We start from the raw sequence: 24,028 nt of genomic DNA, 5'->3' as shown, positions 1-24,028 counted from the left end.
AGGGTCAGGTCAGGACTGAGAAGTTATCTCAGCCTGAAACAGTTGTCTCATTCTTTTGTTCCGACCGGAAGAAGGAGATAAAAACCAATCTTGCCAATCACAGTATCAAAGGGATGAATCATTGACAAAGAAAACAGGATCTAACAGCCTTTGAGAAGAGCGATGGCCCCACTGGGAATGGTATCCATTACAATGGAGAACTCACATGGAGTGACAGGAATATTATATTTCTACAAAAACTCAGAATAAGAATAGAAATAACCATCAGAGTTTAGTCACTGAGAAACAAGAATAATATCATTATTGATCCAATTTGGAAAAGACAAGGATTTCCTTTTCTAAAGAATACCACCATTATTCCAAATCCAATAACTGTGAGGACTAAAGTTCTGTTTATAAATCAGATGCCAGGCCAAAAGGGCTTGTTAGTGAACACTGGATCATTTAAGGGGCAACTTAGCAATATTGGAATGACATAACAACAAAAAAGGAAGAGCTCCAACCTTAAAAAACTGAATCCAGCACATTCATATTTCTTTAGAACAAGGGATTTCTTGACATAATGTCTCTCATGTTTCCACAGAAAGTCCAATAACATTCTATCAATGTGTTATGGTCTGATAACAGCTGCTATCCCTCCACCATATTAGCTCTTCAGGTCTACATATATATATAAACCCAAAGCCAACTGATTATCGGCACCGTCCACAGACCTTTCATTCACATTCTTATTCATCCTGCACCGTGGTGTTTCCTTTGTTCTTATGTTCTCCTACAGGTTAGTGGCCTCCTATAGGTTAGAGGTTCTTTATAGGACAGGTTAGGACCCTTTCACCTGTCTCCAGTCCTCAGCAACATGCAGATTCAAATGGTTCTGCTCACCTTTTGTTTGGTGATCATCGGTCGCTGTGAGCGGCAGGCAGGTGGTCCAGATCCCGAGGTCCCATCAGCCCGTCCTGTCAGCGACGCCAATAATGTGGTGGAACGTTCTCCGGCCAGGGTGAAGCCGTCGAAGCCCCACAGACACTGTTCTTCTCTTTTCTTCTCTGCCAATGTGTGAAATCAAAGTCTCCAGTCGACAAAGTCTGAACCACATGTTTATTATAGCAACAGAGTCCTAATAAACCTGAGTCGTAATAATAAAAATAGAAATATAGGCTATGTACATAATGAATATAAAAGACTGATCATATAAGATTCAATGAATGCTTATGGAATGGATATGGTTACATATTGGATCATGTCCCACAGTTTCCATGACTGAGCAGGGCTGGTCTCTGTTTTGTTCCAGGCCTGGGGCTGCAACACAACATGCCAGTTTTCCTGGTTCAGCAGTGGGACGAGGAGAATGGACAGCACATCCAAACAGAGTCAGTAGAAATGAGGTGAGCAGACTCAGACTGGACCAATGAGCAGGAGCCGTGGCTTCCCAACACCTTTCTGAACAAAACAAACCATAACCAGGGCTGGAACTAGAAAAACTGGTTTCCCAAAAAGTGGCAGCAAGCAGCCACTGCACTGTCACTGCAAAGAGTGAGGCCACTGTCACATCTGGATGTGGACACTCAAATGTAAGGAAACAAAAAGTGTTTTAAAAAGGCAAAAAGACAAAATCAAGACATTTCCATATTTGGATCAACAGCACCTTGATAAGAGTTTGAGGTGAAGTCATAAACTGTCTCCATTCAGGACCCCAGATCCCATCATGATATTACAGTCAGACATTTCACTGAGCCACATCTCTACTTCACATCAGGTCTAAGGTTCTGGAAAGGTGTGGGTCCAATTGACAGAGACCATCAATCAGGACTGAACTGGCTTCTGTTCCTTTTCTTCTCACCATGTCAATCACAGCTCGAGCCCTGTCAGCTCTGGTCTCTGCTCTGGCGGACTCCATTTCTCCCTGATTTATTACATCCTGCTGCAAAAGACTGTCCAGCAGCTGGTTCAGAACTGGTTCTGACACATTTTGAACAAACTGGGTCCGAACTGATAATAACAAGGTCTTTGCTGACGGACTCTGAGGCCTCTGTAGATTTTCATTTCTAGGAGCAGCATCTGAGGAACAAGCAGGATAAGGACTTTTATCAACTTATGTCTCACTCACACATTTCTACCATGGTACACTGGGGGGCAGGTCTGGTCAGTTAGAATGAAGAAAACATACGTGTCCTGTTCTGGAGACCTGTGGGGTCAAATCAACAACATAGTGGCAGGAGGTCAGACCTGCTACTTTCTGCTACTAATGGGGTTTTAAAGACAGCTAAAGGGAACAAGAAGAGCTGGAGATGATGAGTTTCATGCTGATAAAAATTCCTGACATGTCATGTCCCCTACTGGAATCAAAAAGTGAAATCAGCTTTCAACAAGACAAAATATGTTGTTTGGGAATCACTTTGGGTTCACTGTTCTTAGTTCTTTTTAATTTTGCTGACCTGATGAGACAGTAGAAATCAGCACACGTCATGTTAACAGCCAACTATGCAGCTTCTTTACTACTTCCTGTTTGAACTGACGCTGTTGGACGGGAATATCCAGCTGTGTTTGCATCAACTCCACAACAACTCAAATAAGTTACATTCTGCTGGTAGCAAAGTGCAGTAAAATCAGTAAATTAATAGTTTTTTGTTACTTGGTTGTGAAAAATCACAGTACCTTTGGTTTTAGGAGCATCAGTATCATGTGAATAATGCAATCACATAAATAAACAGAAGGAGCTTCATAAATTCTGGTCAATATTTACCAGATGTGTTGTTTACAGTGATGTTTACATCACCGCTCACATGAACACCAGTAATCTGAGGTGCCATGCTGACACTTCCATCCTGGGCAGTGACTGTGATGTTTGGTGCTTCCCTCTGACCTGCAGCTGAAAAAAAATAAAGCTTGGTAAAATGTGACACAAGACACTGACAACCCAATTTTCTAAAACATTGGAAAAAGTCTTTATAAAACAGCTGGATGAGTTTATGGAAAATATAAAAAACAACTATTCAGTTGGTATTTTTATTGAGCTAAAGTTGATAAATCTATCATAAATAGATCTACAATTGATCTAAAGCTGTGATGACCAAAGTGACTTTGCTATGAGGTCACCATCAGCTGGAGTGATGCTGCAGGTGGACGAAGACTTTACCAGTCAGGCCAACACTGAGATTCCAGACTTCAGACTGAAGTCAATGGAAGTCCATCACAGGGCCACATAGAGACAAACAACCTCACACACTCACTCCTATGGGCAATTTAGAGTCACCAATCAACCTGACATACATGTTTTTGGACTGTGGGAGGAAACCAGAGGACCTGGAGAAAACCCACACAAGCACAGGGAGAACATTTTTGCTGCGTTGTTTAATACCGTCAGACCTAAGAATGTGTAGTATTCAATTTAATGTTTAACAAACATCCTTGAGTATTTCCATTTCAAATACTTCATACTTTGATTTCACTACATTTTAGATGAAATATTTTTACTTCACTCAGTTTATTTGAAAGTATAATGAATAATTAAAACTCAAAACCTCAAATCAAACACAGCCTGTAGTACTTTGGGCGCAGGTGTTTTCCTGAGCCAAAAACACAATTTAGAAAGATTTTACAATGAAATGAGCAAAAACACTTTATAAAATCAGACTTTAAAAATTAGATGAAGACAATGTTTCAATGTTACTCACAGGATTTGTCTTTGGAAGATTGAGTCACTGTTTTCCAATCGAAGCCAAACCTGTTGGAACAAACCTCAGTTAGAAGGTGAGTAAATAAATAATCAGATTCTCTTTTCCTCCTTTTTATTTCCTCCTTCTCTCAGCAGGCGTCCACATACAAGGAGTCATCAAACCCTCAACTAGCTCCAGACAATACACTGCACCACCACACATCATGGATCTGCAACGTGTGTGTTCTGTCCAGTCCCTGCTGACAATCCCATCAGATTTCTCCTCAGTTCATCACAGGCTGTAGTTTGGATTCATTCCTTCACATTATGGATTAAACTGTTCACTGCTAGAATTAGATCAGACTGAACTGAAATGATCACAAACCTTAAATTGACCTGATTTGCTGATTCAGAGCCCACATGACCTCTGACAGAACCTATGACTCAGCCCACTGCTCTGGTCTTCACTCTGACTTTAAGGTGAACCAGGATTTGGTTCAGACTGGGATCCTGTTTGAAGACTGACTGGTGTTTTTCCACTTTGTTGATTGGCTACTGATAAATTCTCATGTGAGACATTAAACTGATCCTGCTTCAGTGCAAGTTAGCTATAGATGACTATATTGATCAACCCAGTTTCCATGGTGACTGACCAGGCCAAAGTGAACCAGTGTTTGTTGGATTGAAATGCAGGAATTAAGCTCAAGCTCAGCTGCCTGACATTGATCTGGATAAAAGACTGTTTTTGTGTTCCTGACTCACTGACTTCATCAGCAACAGTCGTCTTCACATCAACTCAAACACATGATCACAACAAGCTTCTGGCTGATCTGATTGGCTGAATGTTGTCTCTCTCTCTGTCTTTCTGTCCAATCCTGAAGCCTGTCCCTGTTCTCCTCTCACAGCTTCACTGAGAAGGTTGGAGCTTTACAGGAAATCCTGGATCTTTGCTTTGATACTGACTGGGTTTAGTCCAGTCCTGCTGAAAGCACCATGGACTGACTCCAGCCCTCTACTGACCTCAGAGTCTGCAGGCTACAATCTGGATTCTCCACAAGATCACACAGCTGCTGCACATCTGGATCCTGCAGGTTGTTGTCTCTCAGGTCCAGTTCTCTCAGATGGGAGGGGTTGGACTTCAGAGCTGAGACCAGATAACCACAGCTGGTCTCTGACAGACTGCAGCGAATCAACCTGTATAAAGAATCAAAGATGTAACGTTAGAAACCAAAGTTCCTCTTGAAAATGTTGAATGTTTCAAATGTGTTCAGAGCTGAAGAAGGTTTAGAAAGTAGAAGTTTAGAAAGTGGAAACTCCAAACAGCTGAAGCCAACAGGATGCAGGTTCAAAGCAGTCCCATCCAAAAAGGGTCAAAGAGCTGTCATTAATATGAATGTCAACATGCTGCTGCTTCAATAAAGACGGAGTGACTTCAGCTCTGAAACTCTGCCAGCTCCACCTGTGGCTCCATCTATACAAACTCATGTTGTGCAGCCACATTTCTCTGAGAGGGAAAACAGCCTTTCCCATGAAGATCCTCAGTGTGGATCAGTCTAATATCAGCCTCATGTCTGCAGTTTAGTGTCAGCACAACTTTCACATCACATTCATCTCAGCACACAACCTAAACATGGGGTCTGACCTCAGAGTCTCCAGTCTGCAGTCTGGACTCTGCAGTCCACCACACAGCTGCTGCACTCCTGGATCCTGCAGGTCGTTCTGACTCAGATCCAGTTCTGTCAGATGGGAGGGGTTGGACTTCAGAGCTGAGGCCACGACTTCACAGTGAGTCTCTGAGAGTCGACAGTCAGAAAGTCTGTGAGGACACATATATTAGAAAAGCTGTTATTGTGACAGAGACAATATATTGAGTTGAATCACTTGATGTCAAACAGGGACATGTCCTGTTGTGTCTTCACATCAGTGGTTCAGCTGATCTTCTCTCAGTGGGTTGGACATGAAATAAGAATTCTTCTCACTCTCTGTCACACTGCACACGCTTCATCTTTGTTCTGCTTTCATCTTGGACAGGAAGCAGAGAAAACTGAGTTCCTTTGGAACTTCCACAACAGGCCTGTCCCTGTTTATTCCAATGTTGGACATTTGTTCACATGTGGCAGAAAAACATCAGTGTGTGAAGAGAAACAGAAGAAAAATGTGTCCCATGGAAAAACCATTGGAAAGAAAAAGAAGAACTGTGTTCATTCACTGGACAGAGAGAAAAAAATTTAAGTATATTTACTGATATTTTCCAAAAGTCTGTTCATGGTTTGTGTTTTTACTTCAAATTGTGTCATTCTCTTCCAAATATAATACTATGCCTCCATTTAACTTGAGCTCTATTTCAGTAGACTTATTTAAAGTACACAATGTATGTGTTCCTGGCTGTGAGAAAGTGGACTCTTGGAAGTGGTCTAATTCCTGTGGACAAAGTTTCACTTCAAAATACTCTTTCATACTACATGTTTACTTCATGTGTTTTGGATGTTTGGACAGAATTCTTCGGAGAACTATGCAGAATCCTGAAGATCACTAAAATCCATTTAGTCCCATAGTGGTGCAGCCAAATAATACTTTGACCTCACTAATAGAAAACACAAACTATTGTTCCTGTTTATTGTTATTGTTGTTACCTTGAATGACTTGTTTTGTTCCAAAGCCCTTAAATGGCTGGATTTAATAGTGTTAGAGTTCAAATCAATATTTGTTGGACTGACGGGTTTTGGACTTTGTGTAGGAGTTCAGATTATTTTCAATCCTTTTAGAACGTCTTCAAAGTGCACTGGGCTTTTCAAAGTAAGAGCATTTGAGAACATGCTAACAGGAAGTAGTGCTTTTAGTCCAACATCATTGGATTGGAATCGAAGTAAAGTATCTACATTTCAGACTCAGTGTTTGGAGAATCCATTCAGAGGGCATTGTTGGTGTATTTATTAAACACACAATGATGCTTATAGTGGACTTATATTCACTAGGAGTATCAATCCAATATCATTGTGTCTTGTACTCAATATACTTTTAGAAAATATACAAAAACTGATTTTTTTCACTTGGGCACATCTCGACTTACTCAGCCTTTCTGCAGTTCCTCACAGCTGGAATCAGTCTCAGTCGTCCCTGGTCTGATGTGTTGTACTTCTTCAGGTCCAACTCATCCAGAACCTCCTCTGACATCTGCAGCATATAGGCCAGAGCTGAGCACTGGATACTCCTGATCTGTTCCCTGACTTCAGGAACTCTTGGATCTCCTGATGGACTGAGTGGTCGTTCAGCTCCATCAGACAGTGGAAGATGTTGATGCTTCTGTCAGGAGAGATATCATCTCTGTTCATCTCCTTCAGGTTGTTGATGGCTCTCTGGATGGTTTCTGGACTGGTCTCTGTCTGACCCAGCAGACCTCCTAAGACTCTCTGGTTGGACGCCAGACAGAGACCATGAAGGAAGCGGACAAACAGGTGCAGCTGGCCACTTTTACTTTGAAGGGATTTTGCCATCAATATTTTGAGGAAGTCATCCAATGTTTTATGTTTTTCCAGGGACATGGCTGTAACATGAAGGTATCCATCTTTATATTCCATGTGGGAGTACATCTTTCCGCCCAGGAACTTCTCTAGCACCTGTGTCTTCCTGTCAAAGTAACAGTGGACCATGTAGACTGCAGCCAGAAACTCCTGAACACTCAGATGAACAAAGCAGTAGACTGATTTCTGGAAGATCACACACTCTCTTTTGAAGATCTCTGTACAGACTCCTGAGTACACCAAGGCCTCTGGGACATCCAGACCACACTGCTCCAGGTCTTCTTGGTAGAATATGATGTTTCCTTCCTCCAGATGTTCAAACGCCAGCCTCCCCAGCTTCAGAAGAACTTCCCCATCAGTTTCCGTCAGCTGCAGTGGACTCGTCTCATGTCCCTCACGGTACTTGTGCTTCTTCCTGTTTGTCTGAACCAGCAGGAAGTGTGAGTACAGGTCAGTCAGGTTCTTGGGCAGCTCTCCTCTCTGCTCTGTGGTCAACATGTGCTCCAGAACTGTAGCAGTGATCCAGCAGAAGACTGGGATTTGACACATGATGTGGAGGCTCCTGGATGCCTTGATGTGGGAGATGATTCTGCTGGACAGCTCTTCATCCCTGGACCTCCTCCTGAAGTACTCGTCCTTCTGGGTGTCAGTGAAGCCTCGGACTTCTGTCAGCCTGTCCACACACGTAGGAGGGATCCGATTGGCCGCCGCAGGTCGGGAAGTTATCCAGACCAGAGCCGAGGGAAGCAGATTCCCCTGGATGAGGTTTGTCAGCAGCTCGTTGACCGAGGCCTCCTGTGTGACATCAGACACCACCTTCCTGTTGTTGAAATCCAGTGACAGTCTGCTTTCATCCAGGCCGTCAAAGATGAACAGAACTTTACTGACAGCCAGCTGCTCTGCTGTGACCTTCTGTAATGTTGGATGGAAAACATGGAGCAGCCTGAGAAGACTGATGTGCTCATCTCTGATCAGGTTCAGCTCCCTGAACGAAAGCAGGACCAGCAGACTGACATCTTGGTTTTCTAAGCCCTCTGCCCAGTCCAGACTGAACTTCTGCACTGAGAAGGTTTTGCCAACACCAGCGACGCCGTTGGTCAGAACCAGTCTGATGGGTCTCTGCTGGTCAGGGGAGGCTTTAAAGATCTCGTGGCACTTGATTGGAGTGTCATGGAGGGTCTCCATCTTGGAAGTGGTCTCCAGCTGCCTGACCTCATGTTGGGTATTAACCTCTTCACTCAGTCCCTCTGTGATGTAGAGCTCAGCATAGATCCTGTTGAGGAGGGTTCCACTTCCTGTTGGATCAGGTCCTTCAGTCACACGTTCACATCTCGTCCTCAGACTGGTCTTATGCTGATCTAAAATCTCCTGCAGACCAGAGTCCACTGGAAGACAAGAAAAAGGGTCCAATCAAATAGATATTTGTGTGACACAGAATCTCGACTGTGAAGGACCAACTCAAATGTAGAACAATCGGTGGGTCTTACTGGTTCTGAGTCTTTTTCCACACTGGGGACAGGGACAGTCTCCTGCTGAACCAGACCGGTCCCTGTATGAGGTGATGCACTGTCTGCAGAACCAGTGTCCACAGCTGATAGAGACTGGATCCTTCAGGACGTCCTGACACAAAGAACAGCTGGACAGCCGCTGCTCCTCAGAGACCTGAGTCCTGGTCCTGTCCCTGTGGACATGAAGCAAACTGGGATTAGTTGAGGTGGAGACATGTTGAGTGTGGAAACTTTCTTATTGTTTGACTGGACAGAAGCTGGAAACTCCCAGCTGTCTCCCAGCTGGCTTTAAATCAGTTTTCCTCCACAGCTGAACTGACTGATCATGAAGTTTGGAATCTGATCAACATTCAACACTGAGTTTGTCACTTTGCAAAGGTTTGCAGCTCAACATCAAGATGATCCAGTGAGATGTTCATTGAGGGAAAGAAAGAAGAGAGAAGAAGAGAAATGTGGTGAGAAACAGAAAAAGTGATAAGACAGAAACATTTCCATGTGACAGCAGAAATAAAGTCATCAAACAATGAGACTCCTCAGTCTGAACAAAGGAGATGGAATCATTTTACTAACTCAATGAAAAAGAACCAACTTCCTTTTCCAAAGTGCATCAATGACACCACGTCTGGAAGTGGATCAATCCCTTCAAAGCTGCACAATAACAGCAGGAAACTGAAGGAGAACTGCATGTTGGAGTTTTTTGGAAGGGTTTCAACCACTGCATTCCTGATGCAACAGCAGCACCAGGGGACTGCAAACATAACGCTGGGAACGACTAGGATGTTTTCAGTCACTACCACTGTAGACACAGGCTGAGCTCTATTTAGAACAGCCAGAGGCCTGAGCTGCTCCACATGTGGAAAGATGTGTTTCTCTTTCCTGAACTGCTTTAGTTTGACTTAGTCTTATTATTATGTGTGTGTGTGTGTTGTCAATCGACTGAAGCATTAAAGTGACAAACTGCATCTACAGCTTTAATGTCTGTGGAGATTCTCAGTCCAGGTGAAGTTTTCTACAGGTTGAGTCATGACAACTGGACTTCTAGTTTTTAGGTTGAAATGTTTCACTAATCCAAGTGGCTTCATCAGTCTAAGAGAAAGCTGGTATGGAAACTCCAATATATCTTTCAGGTTGGTTTCAGTCCACCCCTAGTCCCATAGGCTCATTAGGTGAGACTATGTAAATCAGGTGAAATTTATTAGACCCACACTTATGAGTTGTGCGGCTACCCTAAGTGGACTTTCAACAAGGCAGGATAAGGACCACATCAAATGTCTTCCAGGGAGGACACACACTGCAGTTGGTGAATCAGAGGGGTCACATGAGTCCACCATTAGATCCTAACGACCCTCACCTGAGCTCACTCCTTTTGTTCACCCAACGAACCTATTCAGACCAGGTGTAAAGTGAAACCAACTCAGGAGTGTGGGTCTAATGACTCACCTGATTTACATAGCACACTTAGTGAGCCCATTGGACTAGAGGTGGAGTGAAACCAACCTGGGAGATAAATTGCAGGTTCCAGTCCAGTTTTTCTTAGACTGATGAACCACTTGGATGAGTCGTGAAATGTTTCAACCTAAAAACTAGAAGTCCAGTTGTCATGAATCAACCTCTCGAGTCCTGCTCTAATTCAGTAGCGTGTATGTGCCATGTTGATCCAGTCCAGGACAGCAGCAAAGAGAGTTTTAGTTTTGTATTGACATAGACTGTTGTATTGTCATGTACAGATGACAACTGTCTCTAGTTTTCTTTAATGCTGGAAGAAATATGTGCCGTTCTTTAACATTTCTGCTGCCTTATCCAGGCATATTCAACAGCTTTCTGTCGTGTAACCTGTGCTCTGAAACCAAAACAGGCCCAGAGGACTGATGCAGCCTACTCTTTGGCTCTGACACTAGTCTTAGTGTTGTAGCCGCAGCACTAAAGTCAAACTTATTGGTTGATTGTTCTGGTTCCACTCACTGATTTACTCTGCAGGATCCACATGAAGCCTGAGGATCAGGGCAGAGTATGTGGGTCCTGGGGACACTGGACTGTTTCCAGTCTGTAGTTTAAAATCATGTTTTAATCTGAGTTTAAATCACAGCTTTGTCATTTGAAAACTGTGTTTGGCTAAATCAGGATTTTGACTGAAAAATAATTGCAGTTTTCTTCCCAGGCAAACAGGTCAGGGGGGGCAGGTGGAGGTGCACCTAAATTCTGCAGTCAACGTGGCCCTGCATTACATCATCTGCTCAGGGATCTTGTTTGTGGACTTCAGCTCGGCATTTAGCATCATCGTCCCAGACATCCTCTGGTCCAAACTCACCTAACAGCTGACCTGGGCTATGAAGTGGCCTGGTAAGGTCTTAGGCCACCTGACAGCCTTAACAAGTACTTTGGGGGGGCGGGTCAGCTGCCATGACCTCCCAGAGCTCCAAACAGGTGGTCACACTGCAGTTGACTCTGACAGAAGACTACAGGCAGACTATAGGAGGACTCTGGACTGGGGTTCTACACTCACTACTTTAGAAACCTGTTGAACACTCTGTGTTCACAAAGACAGGAATCTGCAAACCCAGAGTTTTGGGAATCTGGTCCCTGGTACCTACCTGGTGCCTTCAAATGTGCCTAAGAACTGACGCATCTTCAGCTCAGTTCACAGGAGAAACAGGCTCTTACTTGGTGTATGGGGGTCCAGGTTCAGGACTGAAGACTGGAGAATCTCCTGTGGAGCAGTCACTTTTCACAGACTGACAGATGGTTCCTGGAGAACCTGGTCTCTGTCTGGGATACCGACATCTGCAAAGACAAACATGGTTTTATTGATATCCCATCAGTCACTGATCAGTTCTCTGTCTCTGGAGCTCTGAGTCCACAAAGTGCTGATCCTGCTCCACAACCAGGAAGTTTCAAAGTTTCTAAAGGACTGAGCTTTTCTCTGGGTCTGACAGCTGTCAGAGATGCTGAGAGGAAGACGGGACAGGACTCAGGATGGAGCTGAAGTCAGAACCACCCAGTGGGATAAGCAGGATGCTGACAATCGGCTGGTAACCATAGCAACAGCAGACAGAGGAGATCTAATGAATTTTACTTTTAACACCTCATCTGGCCTATTGAGCGACTACAGTCAGGGATTGTTCATTTTTCAACATGTCTGGAAAAGAAAACACATTGTGCCCAAACTGCAGGATACATCTTGAGGAAATCAGTGTGTTACAAATGAAGACTCTTGGTCTGGAATCTGAAAAAGGACTTCAGGACACGCTCCTGTTCAGACCCAGTGGTCAGTAATAAATGTTATGTTGACCAAAAGTGGGAACTGATCAGAATAAAGTCACCTGGAATAAACTTGGTGCCACAGTGTCACAGAATTAGAAAGAAGAATGGTGGCACCCCAGGAGCATATGTAGGATCATCAAACATACAGCTCAGAAACAGGGTTCAACCACTGTCATATCTAAATTCTAATGAGCAACAAATGTCTGCTGTGACTGAGAAACAAGCACAAAAAGTCATAATTTAATGAAAAATGGAGCCATGGAGCCAGTCAGAGAGACAGAGACAAAGAATCTGGGACAGATGTGAAGAACAGAGATATCCTGCTGCTGTCAGTGACATAAACAGCAGAATTATTACATGCAGCTACCCAAGTGCCATGGTCACTGATACAGCAGCTCTCCTCCCACAGGTCATCTCAAAACACCAAGGAGTCAAACAGCTGATCCTGCATGTGAGTGGAGTGGAGACCAGAAAGGGAGTTTTAAAACAGGACTTTTCTAAATTATTAGAGAAACTTGACAAACTGAAAATCCAGTCATTTGTCAGTGGACCTCTCCCAAACATCTTCCTTTAGGCAATGTCATTAGGAAGCTGTATCTATCTATGAAACCTGATAACACAAACCAGGGAACCAGACTTCAAGCGTGTCTAATTGACATAAAGGCCTGGATGACCAGTAACTTTTAAATTCAGAGAAAACAGAGGTTATTGTATTTGGGCCTAAAAACCTCAGAAATAACTTTTCTAAAATTATAGCTACTTTAGATGGCATAGCCCTGGCCTCCAGCACTACTGTAAAAAACCTTGGAGTTATTTTTGACCAGGACATGTCCTTTAACTCACACAAAACAAATCTCTAGAACTGCCTTTCTTTCACTTGCGCAACATTGCCAAAATTAGGAACATCCTGTCTCAAAATGATGCAGAAAAACTAGTCCATGCATTTATTACCTCAAGGCTAGATTACTGTAACTCATTACTATCTGGATGTCCCACTATCTCCATAAAAAGCCTCCAGTTAATCCAGAATGCTGCAGCCAGAGTCCTGACAGGAACTAGCAAGAGTTCCTGTCAGCTGAATAGGAGTATTTCTCCTATTTTAGCTTCTCTTCATTGGCTCCCTGTAAAATCCATAATAGATTTTAAATTCCTTCTTTTCACATACAAATCCCTTCATGATCAAGCTCCTTCATCTGGCTAAATCTACGAACAGTTTGTGTGTACACAGACCGAGGTGTAAACACAACACCTGATTTGGCATGGTGTCTTTGTAGCGTTGGACGGCTAACAGGTGTCAGACCAGACAGATGTTTTGGATATACAGTGCATCTGAAAAGAGAAGGGCCTTAGTCAGGGAGGTGACCAAGAACCCGATGGTCACTCTGAAAGAGCTCACTTCAGATGACAATGTCATCTCTGTGGAGAGTGGAGGACCTTCCAGAAGAACAACCATCTCTGCAGCAGTTTACCAACCAGGCCTGTGTGGTAGAGTGGCCTGACAGAAGCCACTCCTCAGTAAAAGTCGCATGACAGTCCACCTGGAGTTTGCCAAAAGGTGCCTGAAGGACTCTCAGACTTTTTTATTTTTAATAAATTTGCAAAGATTTTAAACAAACTTGTTTATCCTCTCCAAAGTTCAGCTTCACAATATATCACATAGAAAGTGTGTATTTATTGAATGTCATTCAAATGTGTTTATCTGTGTGTATGAGGAGCCCAGAGTCCATGAGCTGCTCCTGGAAACTGTCTAATAATGAGGGCTGGATTAACCAGGGGTCTGAGAGCTCAGGGGCCCTTGGGCCTGTGTCTCTGTATGAGGGGGCTCGTGTTGTGTCTCCATCTAGTGGCTGAAAGCAGCAACAACACTCAGTCAAGCTGAAACTCGGACCTCCCACTTGTAGCAAACCAACGGCAGAAGAATCACATTCCTGAGAGAGGCAGGAGTGATATCCTTATGGCTTATGAACTGGTCTTCATATCCTGTCCCTCTATTCCTGCTTTGGTTGATAAACAGGTTTAGAGACAGTGGCACTGAGAAAAAGAGAAAAAGCTGAAGATGTTGAGGTTCTCTTTGGGAGTGACGAGGATGGATAGGATCAGGAATGAGGACATCAGAGGGACAGCTCATGTTAGATGTTTTGGAGAAAAAGCCAGGGAAGCCAGATTGAGATGGTTTGGACATGTTCAGAGGAGGGACAGTGAATACATTGGTAAAAGGATGCTGATGTTAGAGCTGCCAGGAAGGAGGCCTAGAGGAAGACCAAAGAGGAGGTTCTTGGATGTAGTGAAGGAGGACATGAGGATAGTTGGTGTGGGTGAGGAGGATACAGAGGATAGGGTTAAATGGAGGCAGATGATTCGCTGTGGTGACCCCTGAAGGGAGCAGCCCAAAGGAGGAGAAGATTTGTTCTGCCAAGTATTTCTAAGGTATTTGAAAAAAATGTTTATCACAGGCTCAGTGATTATTTAGATAGATTCAGTGTCCTTGATCCATTACAATATGGCTGCAGAAAGAAATGAACAACCTGTCTGAAAATTCTTGGGATCAGGATTTTCCTTGACTTGTCAACAGCATTTGATACTATTGATTTTGAGATTCTTTTAGTGAAGCTGCATCATTTTGGTGTCAGGGGCATCACGTTAGGCTGGTTCAGAAGCTATGTTCATGGGAGGGAGCGATATGTACATGTGAATAGTGTAAACTCCTAAAAGAAGACCATCAGGTATGGGGCCCAACAGGGATCAATATTAGGGCCACTTCTCTTCATCATATATATCAATGATTTTGTTAATTCCTCAAGTATGTTACATAAAATTAATTTTGTTGATGATACAACCTTATTTCTGTCACAAAACAATCAAATTTATCTTCAAAATAATATAAATGAGGAACTGTAAAAGGTGAACACGTTAAAATACAACAGAATATTTTTAAATATAAATAAAACTAATTTTATCGTATTCTGTCCAAACATTAAAATAATGCTGACCAGGTCTGCATTAAGATAAATGGCAGGACTATTGAGAGGGTCAAACAGACTAAGGAGTCCATACTGATGAACATTTACATTTTAAGCAGCACATTAGCAACAAGCTAAGAAACTATCACATCATGTTGGCTTGATTTTCAAGCTGAGACACTTTCTTCTGAAGCTGTTTTAACTCTGTATAAGTCATTTGAGCCCCACTTAAACTACTGTAGTGTTATAAGGTCTAATACATATCCAAGTTATCTTGAAAAATTACATTCTTAAATGTTATATCATGGACAAAGATAAATGCCCCAGATTGTGTGATCTTATCACTTCTCCTTCACATGGACAAAGTCCTAGAAATAAACACATCTTAAGGGGAAAGAAACACAAAGTCCAATGTCCAAGTCTGAGTGTGACCTGTAGAGGCCACAGATCTGGAACAAGCTTGAAAACAACATTAAAGCATCTTCATCTCTGTCCAGCTGTAAAAAGAGCTTAAAGGGAAAGTTGCTTCAAACATACACTGATTCCTAAACCTGTTGATCTGAAAACTAAGTCAAGTGGCATCACTTGTTGTTCTTATTTTCATTATAATGTCATGGTTTATTTTTCAGGTACCAGTGTCTATATGTCTGGATGTTATTTGTCATTTATGATGTTTGGGTGTTTGAGGAATTTTAGGATATTACACAATATTTTAGGTTAAAATTAGGTTAATGCTGTCTGGGCCCCTATTTACAAGCTCTGGCTTCTGGGGACGATGGACAACATGATTGTATTTATCAGTTTTAATGTATTTGTGAAATAAATGAAATAAAGAAATAATGCTGGGTTTAGTCCAGTCCTGCTGAAAACACCATGGACTGACTCCAGCCCTCTACTGACCTCAGAGTCTGCAGGCTACAGTCTGGACTCTGGATAAGATCACACAGCTGCTGCACATCGGGATCCTTCAGGTCGTTTTCTCTCAGGTCCAGGTGTCTCAGATGGGAGGGGTTGGACTTCAGAGCTGAGACCAGATAACCACAGCTGGTCTCTGACAAACTGCAGCTCCTCAAACTGAACAAAGAAGCAAAGATGTGACGTTAGAAACCAAAGTTCCTCTTGAAAGTGTTGAATGTTTCAGAATGTGTTCAGAGCTGAAGAAGGTTTAGAAAGTAGAAGTTTAGAAAGTGGAAACTCCAAACAGCTGAAGCCAACAGGATGCAGGTTCAAAGCAGTCCCATCCAAAAAGGGACAAAGAGCTGTCATTAATATGAATGCCAACATGCTGCTGCTTCAATAAAGACGGAGTGACTTCAGCTCTGAAACTCTGCCAGCTCCACCTGTGGCTCCATCTATACAAACTCATGTTGTGCAGCCACATTTCTCTGAGAGGGAAAACAGCCTTTCCCATGAAGATCCTCAGTGTGGATCAGTCTAATATCAGCCTCATGTCTGCAGTTTAGTGTCAGCACAACTTTCACATCACATTCATCTCAGCACACAACCTAAACATGGGGTCTGACCTCAGAGTCTCCAGTCTGCAGTCTGGACTCTGCAGTCCACCACACAGCTGCTGCACTCCTGGATCCTGCAGGTTGTTCTGACTCAGATCCAGTTTTGTCAGATGGGAGGGGTTGGACTTCAGAGCTGAGACCAGATAACCACAGCTGGTCTCTGACAACCTGCAGCCCTCCAACCTGAATAAAGAAGCAAAGAAGGAGATCCAATGTGACACTGATGTTGATGACAATGAGGATGGTGATGATGATGATGACAATTCTTCTTCTTTTCATTAGAATAATGAGATGAGATCAACTTGATTAATCCCTGAAGGGAAATGTAGAATGATAATAATGAGAAGAATAATATGAGAACAGTCAGAAAAAATAGTAATAATAGTCTGACTACATCATGATATTATTGTCAGCACATGGGAAGAGAAGCTGCTTTCCAGCCAACAGCAGAATCAATCTAGTTGATGGCTCATACTGTCACTGTGCAGCTTTAAAGTTTCCTGCTTAAAGTTTGTTGACCCAGTTCCAAAGTGCAGCAAAACAATGCATTGAATTGTTCCTCCTTATTCTATCTGAGCCAAGGAAGCTCCCCCAGGCTCTCCTGTCTCCTGTCTCTTCCCTCTCTGCATCTTCTTCTCTGGCTTTACTGGCTGCAGCCTCAGCACAGCACAGAGGTAAAGCAGCAGCAGCAGCAGCAGCAGCAGCAGCTCAGACACTAAACACAGCTCAACCACCTGGACACATGATTTCATCTGTGTGTCTCTGTGCTCCACATGTGCTTTCATTTCTATGGGATCAACTTTATAGAGACACTGTGGATTTGTTCTTCACAATGAGATTTGGATTAGGGAACAAACTGGGTGGACAGTGTCAGGACCAAAAGCTGCTGGCTTCAGTTCAGGAACAAAAACTACTCAAAGCTTCTTCACACAGCATCAGGATTTGAGGCCTTGGCAATGACAACAGGCTGAGAACTGCTTTCCAATGGCCCAGTCCCAATGCACAGACCAGATCATGTCCTTGTGTTGGGACTGATCCCCACTGTGTCATTGGCCACTAAACACAAGCTTTGGAATCCCATTCATAGATTGTTGACAACTGACTGTGTCATATGTTTCTCTGAGTTTCATCAAGTGAGAAAAATCAGATAGAAATGCAGAGAAAATCCAACATTGACGTCAGCAAACTGATGCTTATTGTGTGGTTTTTGGGACAAACCAAGACCCAATGTCCACTACAGGGACGTGTTCTTCCCCAAAAAGAAAGAGGACTTTGTTTCTCACGTCCCAAAGTCTTCACTTCTATTCCAAAATGGAAATATTCCAACCTTTTTCCTTCTGGCTCTCAGGAGGATGTCAGATATTAGTCTGGTCCAATATTGACATATTGTTGGGATCCAAACTTGGACAAACACTGGACAGTTTCAGTTGAAACAGTTTCAGCTTTGGACTGTTTCCACAGTTTGTTTAGAAACACAAAGGATTCAGAACAACTTCCTGACAGATGACATTTTTGGGACACTCTGTTCTTCAAAGCTTCTATAGAAAGAAACACATCATTATTAATATGACTATTCAATATGAGTGAACACACATTATTGAAGACAGCTCAGTGAAATGAAGTGAAACTGAAGGAATCATTCTTGGTCTGCTGAGAATAGAAGAACAATGAAAACAATGAATGGAACAACCAACTTTCACAGGAGCTTTAGTTGTGGATTCAACATCTAAGATCTACAATAGTAACAGTCAACTGACCTCAGAGTCTCCAGTCTACAGTGTGGACTCTGCAGTCCACCACACAGCTTAAGCACTCCTGGATCCTGCAGGTTGTTCCAGCACAGGTCCAGTTCTGTCAGATGGGAGGGGTTGGACTTCAGAGCTGAGGCCACGACTTCACAGTGAGTCTCTGAGAGTCCACAGTGAGAAAGTCTGTGAGGACACATATATTAGAAAAGCTGTTATTATGACAGAGACAATATATTGAGTTGAATCACTTGATGTCAAACAGGGACATGTCCTGTTGTGTCTTCACATCAGTGGTTCAGCTGATCTTCTCTCAGTGGGTTGGACATGAAATAAGAATTCTTCTCACTCTCTGTCACACTGCACACGCTTCATCTTTGTTCTGCTTTCATCTTGGACAGGAAGCTGAGAAAACTGAGTCCCTTTGGATCTTCCACAACAGGCCTGTCCCTGTTTATTCCAATGTTGGACATTTGTCCACATGTGGCAGAAAAACATCAGTGTGTGAAGAGAAACAGAAGAAAAATGTGTCCAATGGAAAAACCATTGGAAAGAAATAGAAGAACTGTGTTCATTCACTGGACAGAGAGAAAAAAACAACAGGAACATCTGCAGCTTTTGGACTGACACCATTTGGAACAGCTCAAGAACATCTGGAACCAAATCCAGACATCTGGACAACCACATCTGCAGCATGTAGGCCAGAGCTGAGCACTGGATCTCAGAGAGTCTCTTCTCTGATCTGTTCCCTGACTTCAGGAACTCTTGGATCTCCTGATGGACTGAGTGGTCGTTCAACTCCATCAGACAGTGGAAAATGTTGATGCTTCTGTCAGGAGAGATATCATCTCTGTTCATCTTCTTCAGGTTGTTGATGGCTCTCTGGATGGTTTCTGGACTGATCTCTGTCTGACCCAGAAGGCCTCCTAAGACTCTCTGGTTGGACTCCAGACAGAGGCCATGAAGGAAGCGGACAAACAAGTCCAGGTGGCCACTTTTACATTTCAGCGATTTTTCCATGGCTCTCAACAGGAAGTCAACTAGAGTAAGTTCTAAGAACTTATTCACGACATGTGTCTTCCAGTTGGTGTACCAGTGGACCATGTAGACTGCAGCCAGAAACTCCTGAACACTCAGATGAACAAAGCAGTAGACTGATTTCTGGAAGATCACACACTCTCTTTTGAAGATCTCTGTACAGACTCCTGAGTACACCGAGGCCTCTGGGACATCCAGACCACACTGCTCCAGGTCTTCTTGGTAGAACATGATGTTTCCTTCATCCAGATGTTCAAACGCCAGCCTCCCCAGCTTCAGAAGAACTTCCCCATCAGTTTCCGTCAGCTGCCGTGGACTCGTCTCATGTCCCTCATGGTACTTGTGCTTCTTCCTGTTTGTCTGAACCAGCAGGAAGTGTGAGTACAGGTCAGTCAGGGTCTTGGGCAGCTCTCCTCTCTGCTCTGTGGTCAACATGTGCTCCAGAACTGTAGCAGTGATCCAGCAGAAGACTGGGATTTGACACATGATGTGGAGGCTCCTGGATGCCTTGATGTGGGAGATGATTCTGCTGGACAGCTCTTCATCCCTGGACCTCCTCCTGAAGTACTCGTCCTTCTGGGTGTCAGTGAAGCCTCGGACTTCTGTCAGCCTGTCCACACACGTAGGAGGGATCCGATTGGCCGCCGCAGGTCGGGAAGTTATCCAGACCAGAGCCGAGGGAAGCAGATTCCCCTGGATGAGGTTTGTCAGCAGCTCGTTGACCGAGGCCTCCTGTGTGACATCAGACACCACCTTCCTGTTGTTGAAATCCAGTGACAGTCTGCTTTCATCCAGGCCATCAAAGATGAACAGAACTTTACTGACAGCCAGCTGCTCTGCTGTGACCTTCTGTAATGTTGGATGGAAAACATGGAGCAGCCTGAGAAGACTGATGTGCTCATCTCTGATCAGGTTCAGCTCCCTGAACGAAAGCAGGACCAGCAGACTGACATCTTGGTTTTCTAAGCCCTCTGCCCAGTCCAGACTGAACTTCTGCACTGAGAAGGTTTTGCCAACACCAGCGACGCCGTTGGTCAGAACCAGTCTGATGGGTCTCTGCTGGTCAGGGGAGGCTTTAAAGATCTCGTGGCACTTGATTGGAGTGTCATGGAGGGTCTCCATCTTGGAAGTGGTCTCCAGCTGCCTGACCTCATGTTGGGTATTAACCTCTTCACTCAGTCCCTCTGTGATGTAGAGCTCAGCATAGATCCTGTTGAGGAGGGTTCCACTTACTGTTGGATCAGGTCCTTCAGTCACACGTTCACATCTCGTCCTCAGACTGGTCTTATGCTGATCTAAAACCTCCTGCAGACCAGAGTCCACTGGAAGACAAGAAAAAGGGTCCAATCAAATAGATATTTGTGTGACACAGAATCTCGACTGTGAAGGACCAACTCAAATGTAGAACAATCGGTGGGTCTTACTGGTTCTGAGTCTTTTTCCACACTGGGGACAGGGACAGTCTCCTGCTGAACCAGACCGGTCCCTGTATGAGGTGATGCACTGTCTGCAGAACCAGTGTCCACAGCTGGTAGAGACTGGATCCTTCAGGACGTCCTGACACAAAGAACAGCTGGACAGCCGCTGCTCCTCAGAGACCTGAGTCCTGGTCCTGTCCCTGTGGACATGAAGCAAACTGGGATTAGTTGAGGTGGAGACATGTTGAGTGTGGAAACTTTCTTATTGTTTGACTGGACAGAAGCTGGAAACTCCCAGCTGTCTCCCAGCTGGCTTTAAATCAGTTTTCCTCCACAGCTGAACTGGCTGATAATGAAGTTTGGAATCTGATCAACATTCAACACTGAGTTTGTCAGTTTGAAAAGGTTTGCAGCTCAACATCAAGATGATCCAGTGAGATGTTCATTGAGGGAAAGAAAGAAGAGAGAAGAAGAGAAATGTGGTGAGAAACAGAAAAAGTGATAAGACAGAAACATTTCCATGTGACAGCAGAAATAAAGTCATCAAACAATGAGACTCCTCAGTCTGAACAAAGGAGATGGAATCATTTTACTAACTCAATGAAAAAGAACCAACTTCCTTTTCCAAAGTGCATCAATGACACCACGTCTGGAAGTGGATCAATCCCTGCAAAGCTGCACAATAACAGCAGGAAACTGAAGGAGAACTGCATGTTGGAGTTTTTTGGAAGGGTTTCAACCACTGCATTCCTGATGCAACAGCAGCACCAGGGGACTGCAAACATAACGCTGGGAACAACTAGGATGTTTTCAGTCACTACCACTGTAGACACAGGCTGAGCTCTATTTAGAACAGCCAGAGGCCGGAGCTGCTCCACATGTGGAAAGATGTGTTTCTCTTTCCTCAACTGCTTTAGTTTGACTTAGTCTCATTATTATGTGTGTGTGTGTGTTGTCAATCAACTGAAGCGTTAAAGTGACAAACTGCTTCCTGTTTGGGTCCAGGATGGGCAGAGTGTTGCTGCATTGATCCAATCCAGGACAACAGCAAAGGGAGGTTCAGTTTGTGTAACACAGTCTCACATTAGAAGAGACAGGTTTTCTTTAATGCTGGAAGAAATCTGTGCTGTTGTCAGTGCAGCCTTATCCAGGCCTGCTGTTAAGAGGACTTTGTTTCCAGCTGACTGCACGTCTCTTTATGCTACACACTTGTGGGAAATGGTTTGAAACACAAGCCTTCAGAAAGTCCAGGCAGCTGATACTGATGTCATGACCATGTTGTTGGAGAGACCTACAGCAGGTCGTCCTGTGGCTACAGGACTTACTACCTTCCAAGCAGTTTGGTGTAAACTTCTGTCTAAATGTCTTTGTGACATCATGAGCATCTTCACCTTTTTTAAAGTCTGCAGGCAGAGTCCAACAGAGCGACTGAATAAATAGGCCACAGAATCAACATGCTAGATAAGATCAGATATTAGAATTGAACAATAGCTCAGCTCATCAATAAAATAATATCTACTCTCAGTCGTGTTGTTAGACTTGAAAGCAGAACTTTGCCTGCATCGTTGGAGGAGGGGGAGGAATCTGATGTGGCACATGGAGACACAGAAAGTATTTCCATGGTAGCAGATGCAGGTGCTGCACAGACAAAGTAAATCCTTAGCCCTGCACAATAAACAATGAATGACACTGTGTTAATGCTGATACAACAAAGCTCTAGAGGGGAATCTAGAAACAGGTTGGACTGTGATAACACAGGCTGATTCAAACTGGGCTTCCTTCAACATCAACTGATCATTGATCAATTCAGAATCAATACTACTGAGACCATCTATGTTCACTGACAGAAGGGCCAGATGGTGGAGTCTGTTCCTGGCCCAGACCGTGTTAGGCTTTATGAGTTTAATAATCAGTCAGAAAAGCGGCCGACAAACAGAGACACCAAACCTAAACCATGATCAGAGAGCAGAGCATAAAGCACAGCTCTGTTTCTTTAATGGGCTGTTCCTCATTGGTGCCACAATCTTACGCATTAACATTAACGCTGCACATGTGTTTGCATCCAAAAAGCAGCTGTGTTCATTGGGACTGGTTGGCTCAGTGAACTACTGTGCTGCACAGTATTGAGCTGGGTCTCATATTCCATCCTTTGTGGACCTGCTTTGGCTGCGTAGAGTCAAAGTGATGCAGAGACATTTAATAATACTAAGAACTGACCACGTTAGCTCTGCAGCTGGAGCTGACGCTCTAGACTGGATGTTCACGTCCATTCTCACTCGCTGTGAACTGCAGTGAAAAAACCAACCAGTCAACAGAGGTGTGCAGGGGGAGGGGACCGTTACCACGGAGATGGTTTTCCACCTGGAAGCTGTGAATTCCTTCTGACGACTGCATTTAAATGCAGATGAAGAGCTTCGGTCTATTGTTTCTGTCAGGGACTACACCAACTACTGACACGGTCTCTTAGAAACTCCAACCACAAATATGTTGATTGGTGTCAGTCGGCCTGAAATGTTTCCAGGAAACAGGTTTTTTCGGACTAAATATCTGATCCTCCAGCACAAAAGTCCGTTTTCTGCCCACAGCCTAAATTTGATATATTCTATATATATTTAAAGTTGGATATCTCCTCTCAACCATAGAGTGCAGCTCAAAGGGAGGCCAACGGGTCTCCTGCACCACAGCACTGCATTGTTTTGGTTTGTTTAATGAATCACAGGAAAGGACACCTGATGTTAGTGGATCAGGATTTTGTCTTCCAGACCACAGACTCATCTTCAGCTCAGTTTACACTAGAAACTGTCTCTTACCCTGAGTCTGGGGGTCCAGGTTCAGGACTGAAGTCTGGAGGACGATCTTTGGACCAGTCACTCTTCATGGACAGACAGCTGGATCCTGGAGACCCTGGTCTCTTTCTGGGGTACCCCCCTCTGTAAACACAAACAGTTAATGTGCTGGATGTAAATGTCCATACATGTTGAGTAGTGATCTGTGTCCACTCCACATGTCCATGGACTGACAGAGACATTTGGACCATGGATTCATCTTCAGCTCAGTTTACAGTAGGAAACAGGCTCTTACTTTGGGTCTTGGGATCCAGGTTCAGGACTGAACTTTGGAGGATCATTTTTGGATCGATCACTCTTCATGGACAGACAGCTGGATCCTGGAGACCCTGGTCTGTCCTCCTCTTCCCACCCACAAAGACTCATCTTCTGTGGTCTGAGAGGGAAACCAGGGACCCTGGAGACCAGAGGAACAAACCCAGTCAGCTGTCCCCCTGTAACGGCAGCAGCTTCTTATTGATTGGACATTAGTTTGATGGAACCATCCCAGAGACACAGTGTGACTGTGACGTCAGGAAACACAAGTCTAAACCAGACTCAATCCCAACATTCATCAATGACA

At 43.9% G+C, this 24,028-nt stretch overlaps 1 protein-coding gene and 1 long non-coding RNA gene across 6 annotated transcripts in view; both read right to left on the bottom strand.

Moving 5' to 3' along the window:
• The window catches only part of LOC113121548 (protein NLRC3-like), a 100,435-nt gene that overhangs the window by 55,469 nt on the left and 20,938 nt on the right, over positions 1–24,028 (bottom strand). For 2 of the 5 annotated variants that reach the window (XM_026292146.2, XM_026292147.2), the window contains exon 6: positions 23,431–23,550. The exons of 1 other annotated variant lie outside the window; for it this stretch is intronic. In XM_026292146.2, coding sequence (XP_026147931.1) covers positions 23,431–23,550 — 120 coding nt within the window. Of the gene's footprint in view, positions 1–23,430; positions 23,551–23,701; positions 23,901–24,028 lie in introns of all 5 variants that reach the window. 2 more of the 5 variants (XM_026292148.2, XM_026292149.2) reach the window with 2 other exon arrangements.
• On the bottom strand, positions 1,295–3,877 carry LOC113121559 (uncharacterized). The gene is made up of 3 exons (XR_003294752.1): positions 3,675–3,877; positions 2,744–2,869; positions 1,295–2,058 (listed from the first exon to the last, which is right to left on the bottom strand). It is a non-coding gene; the product is annotated as an uncharacterized LOC113121559 (long non-coding RNA).

The sequence above is a fragment of the Mastacembelus armatus genome, chromosome 20 (assembly GCF_900324485.2).
Source record: "Mastacembelus armatus chromosome 20, fMasArm1.2, whole genome shotgun sequence".
NCBI lineage: Eukaryota > Metazoa > Chordata > Actinopteri > Synbranchiformes > Mastacembelidae > Mastacembelus > Mastacembelus armatus.
This window is presented reverse-complemented; position numbering and strand designations above follow the sequence as displayed.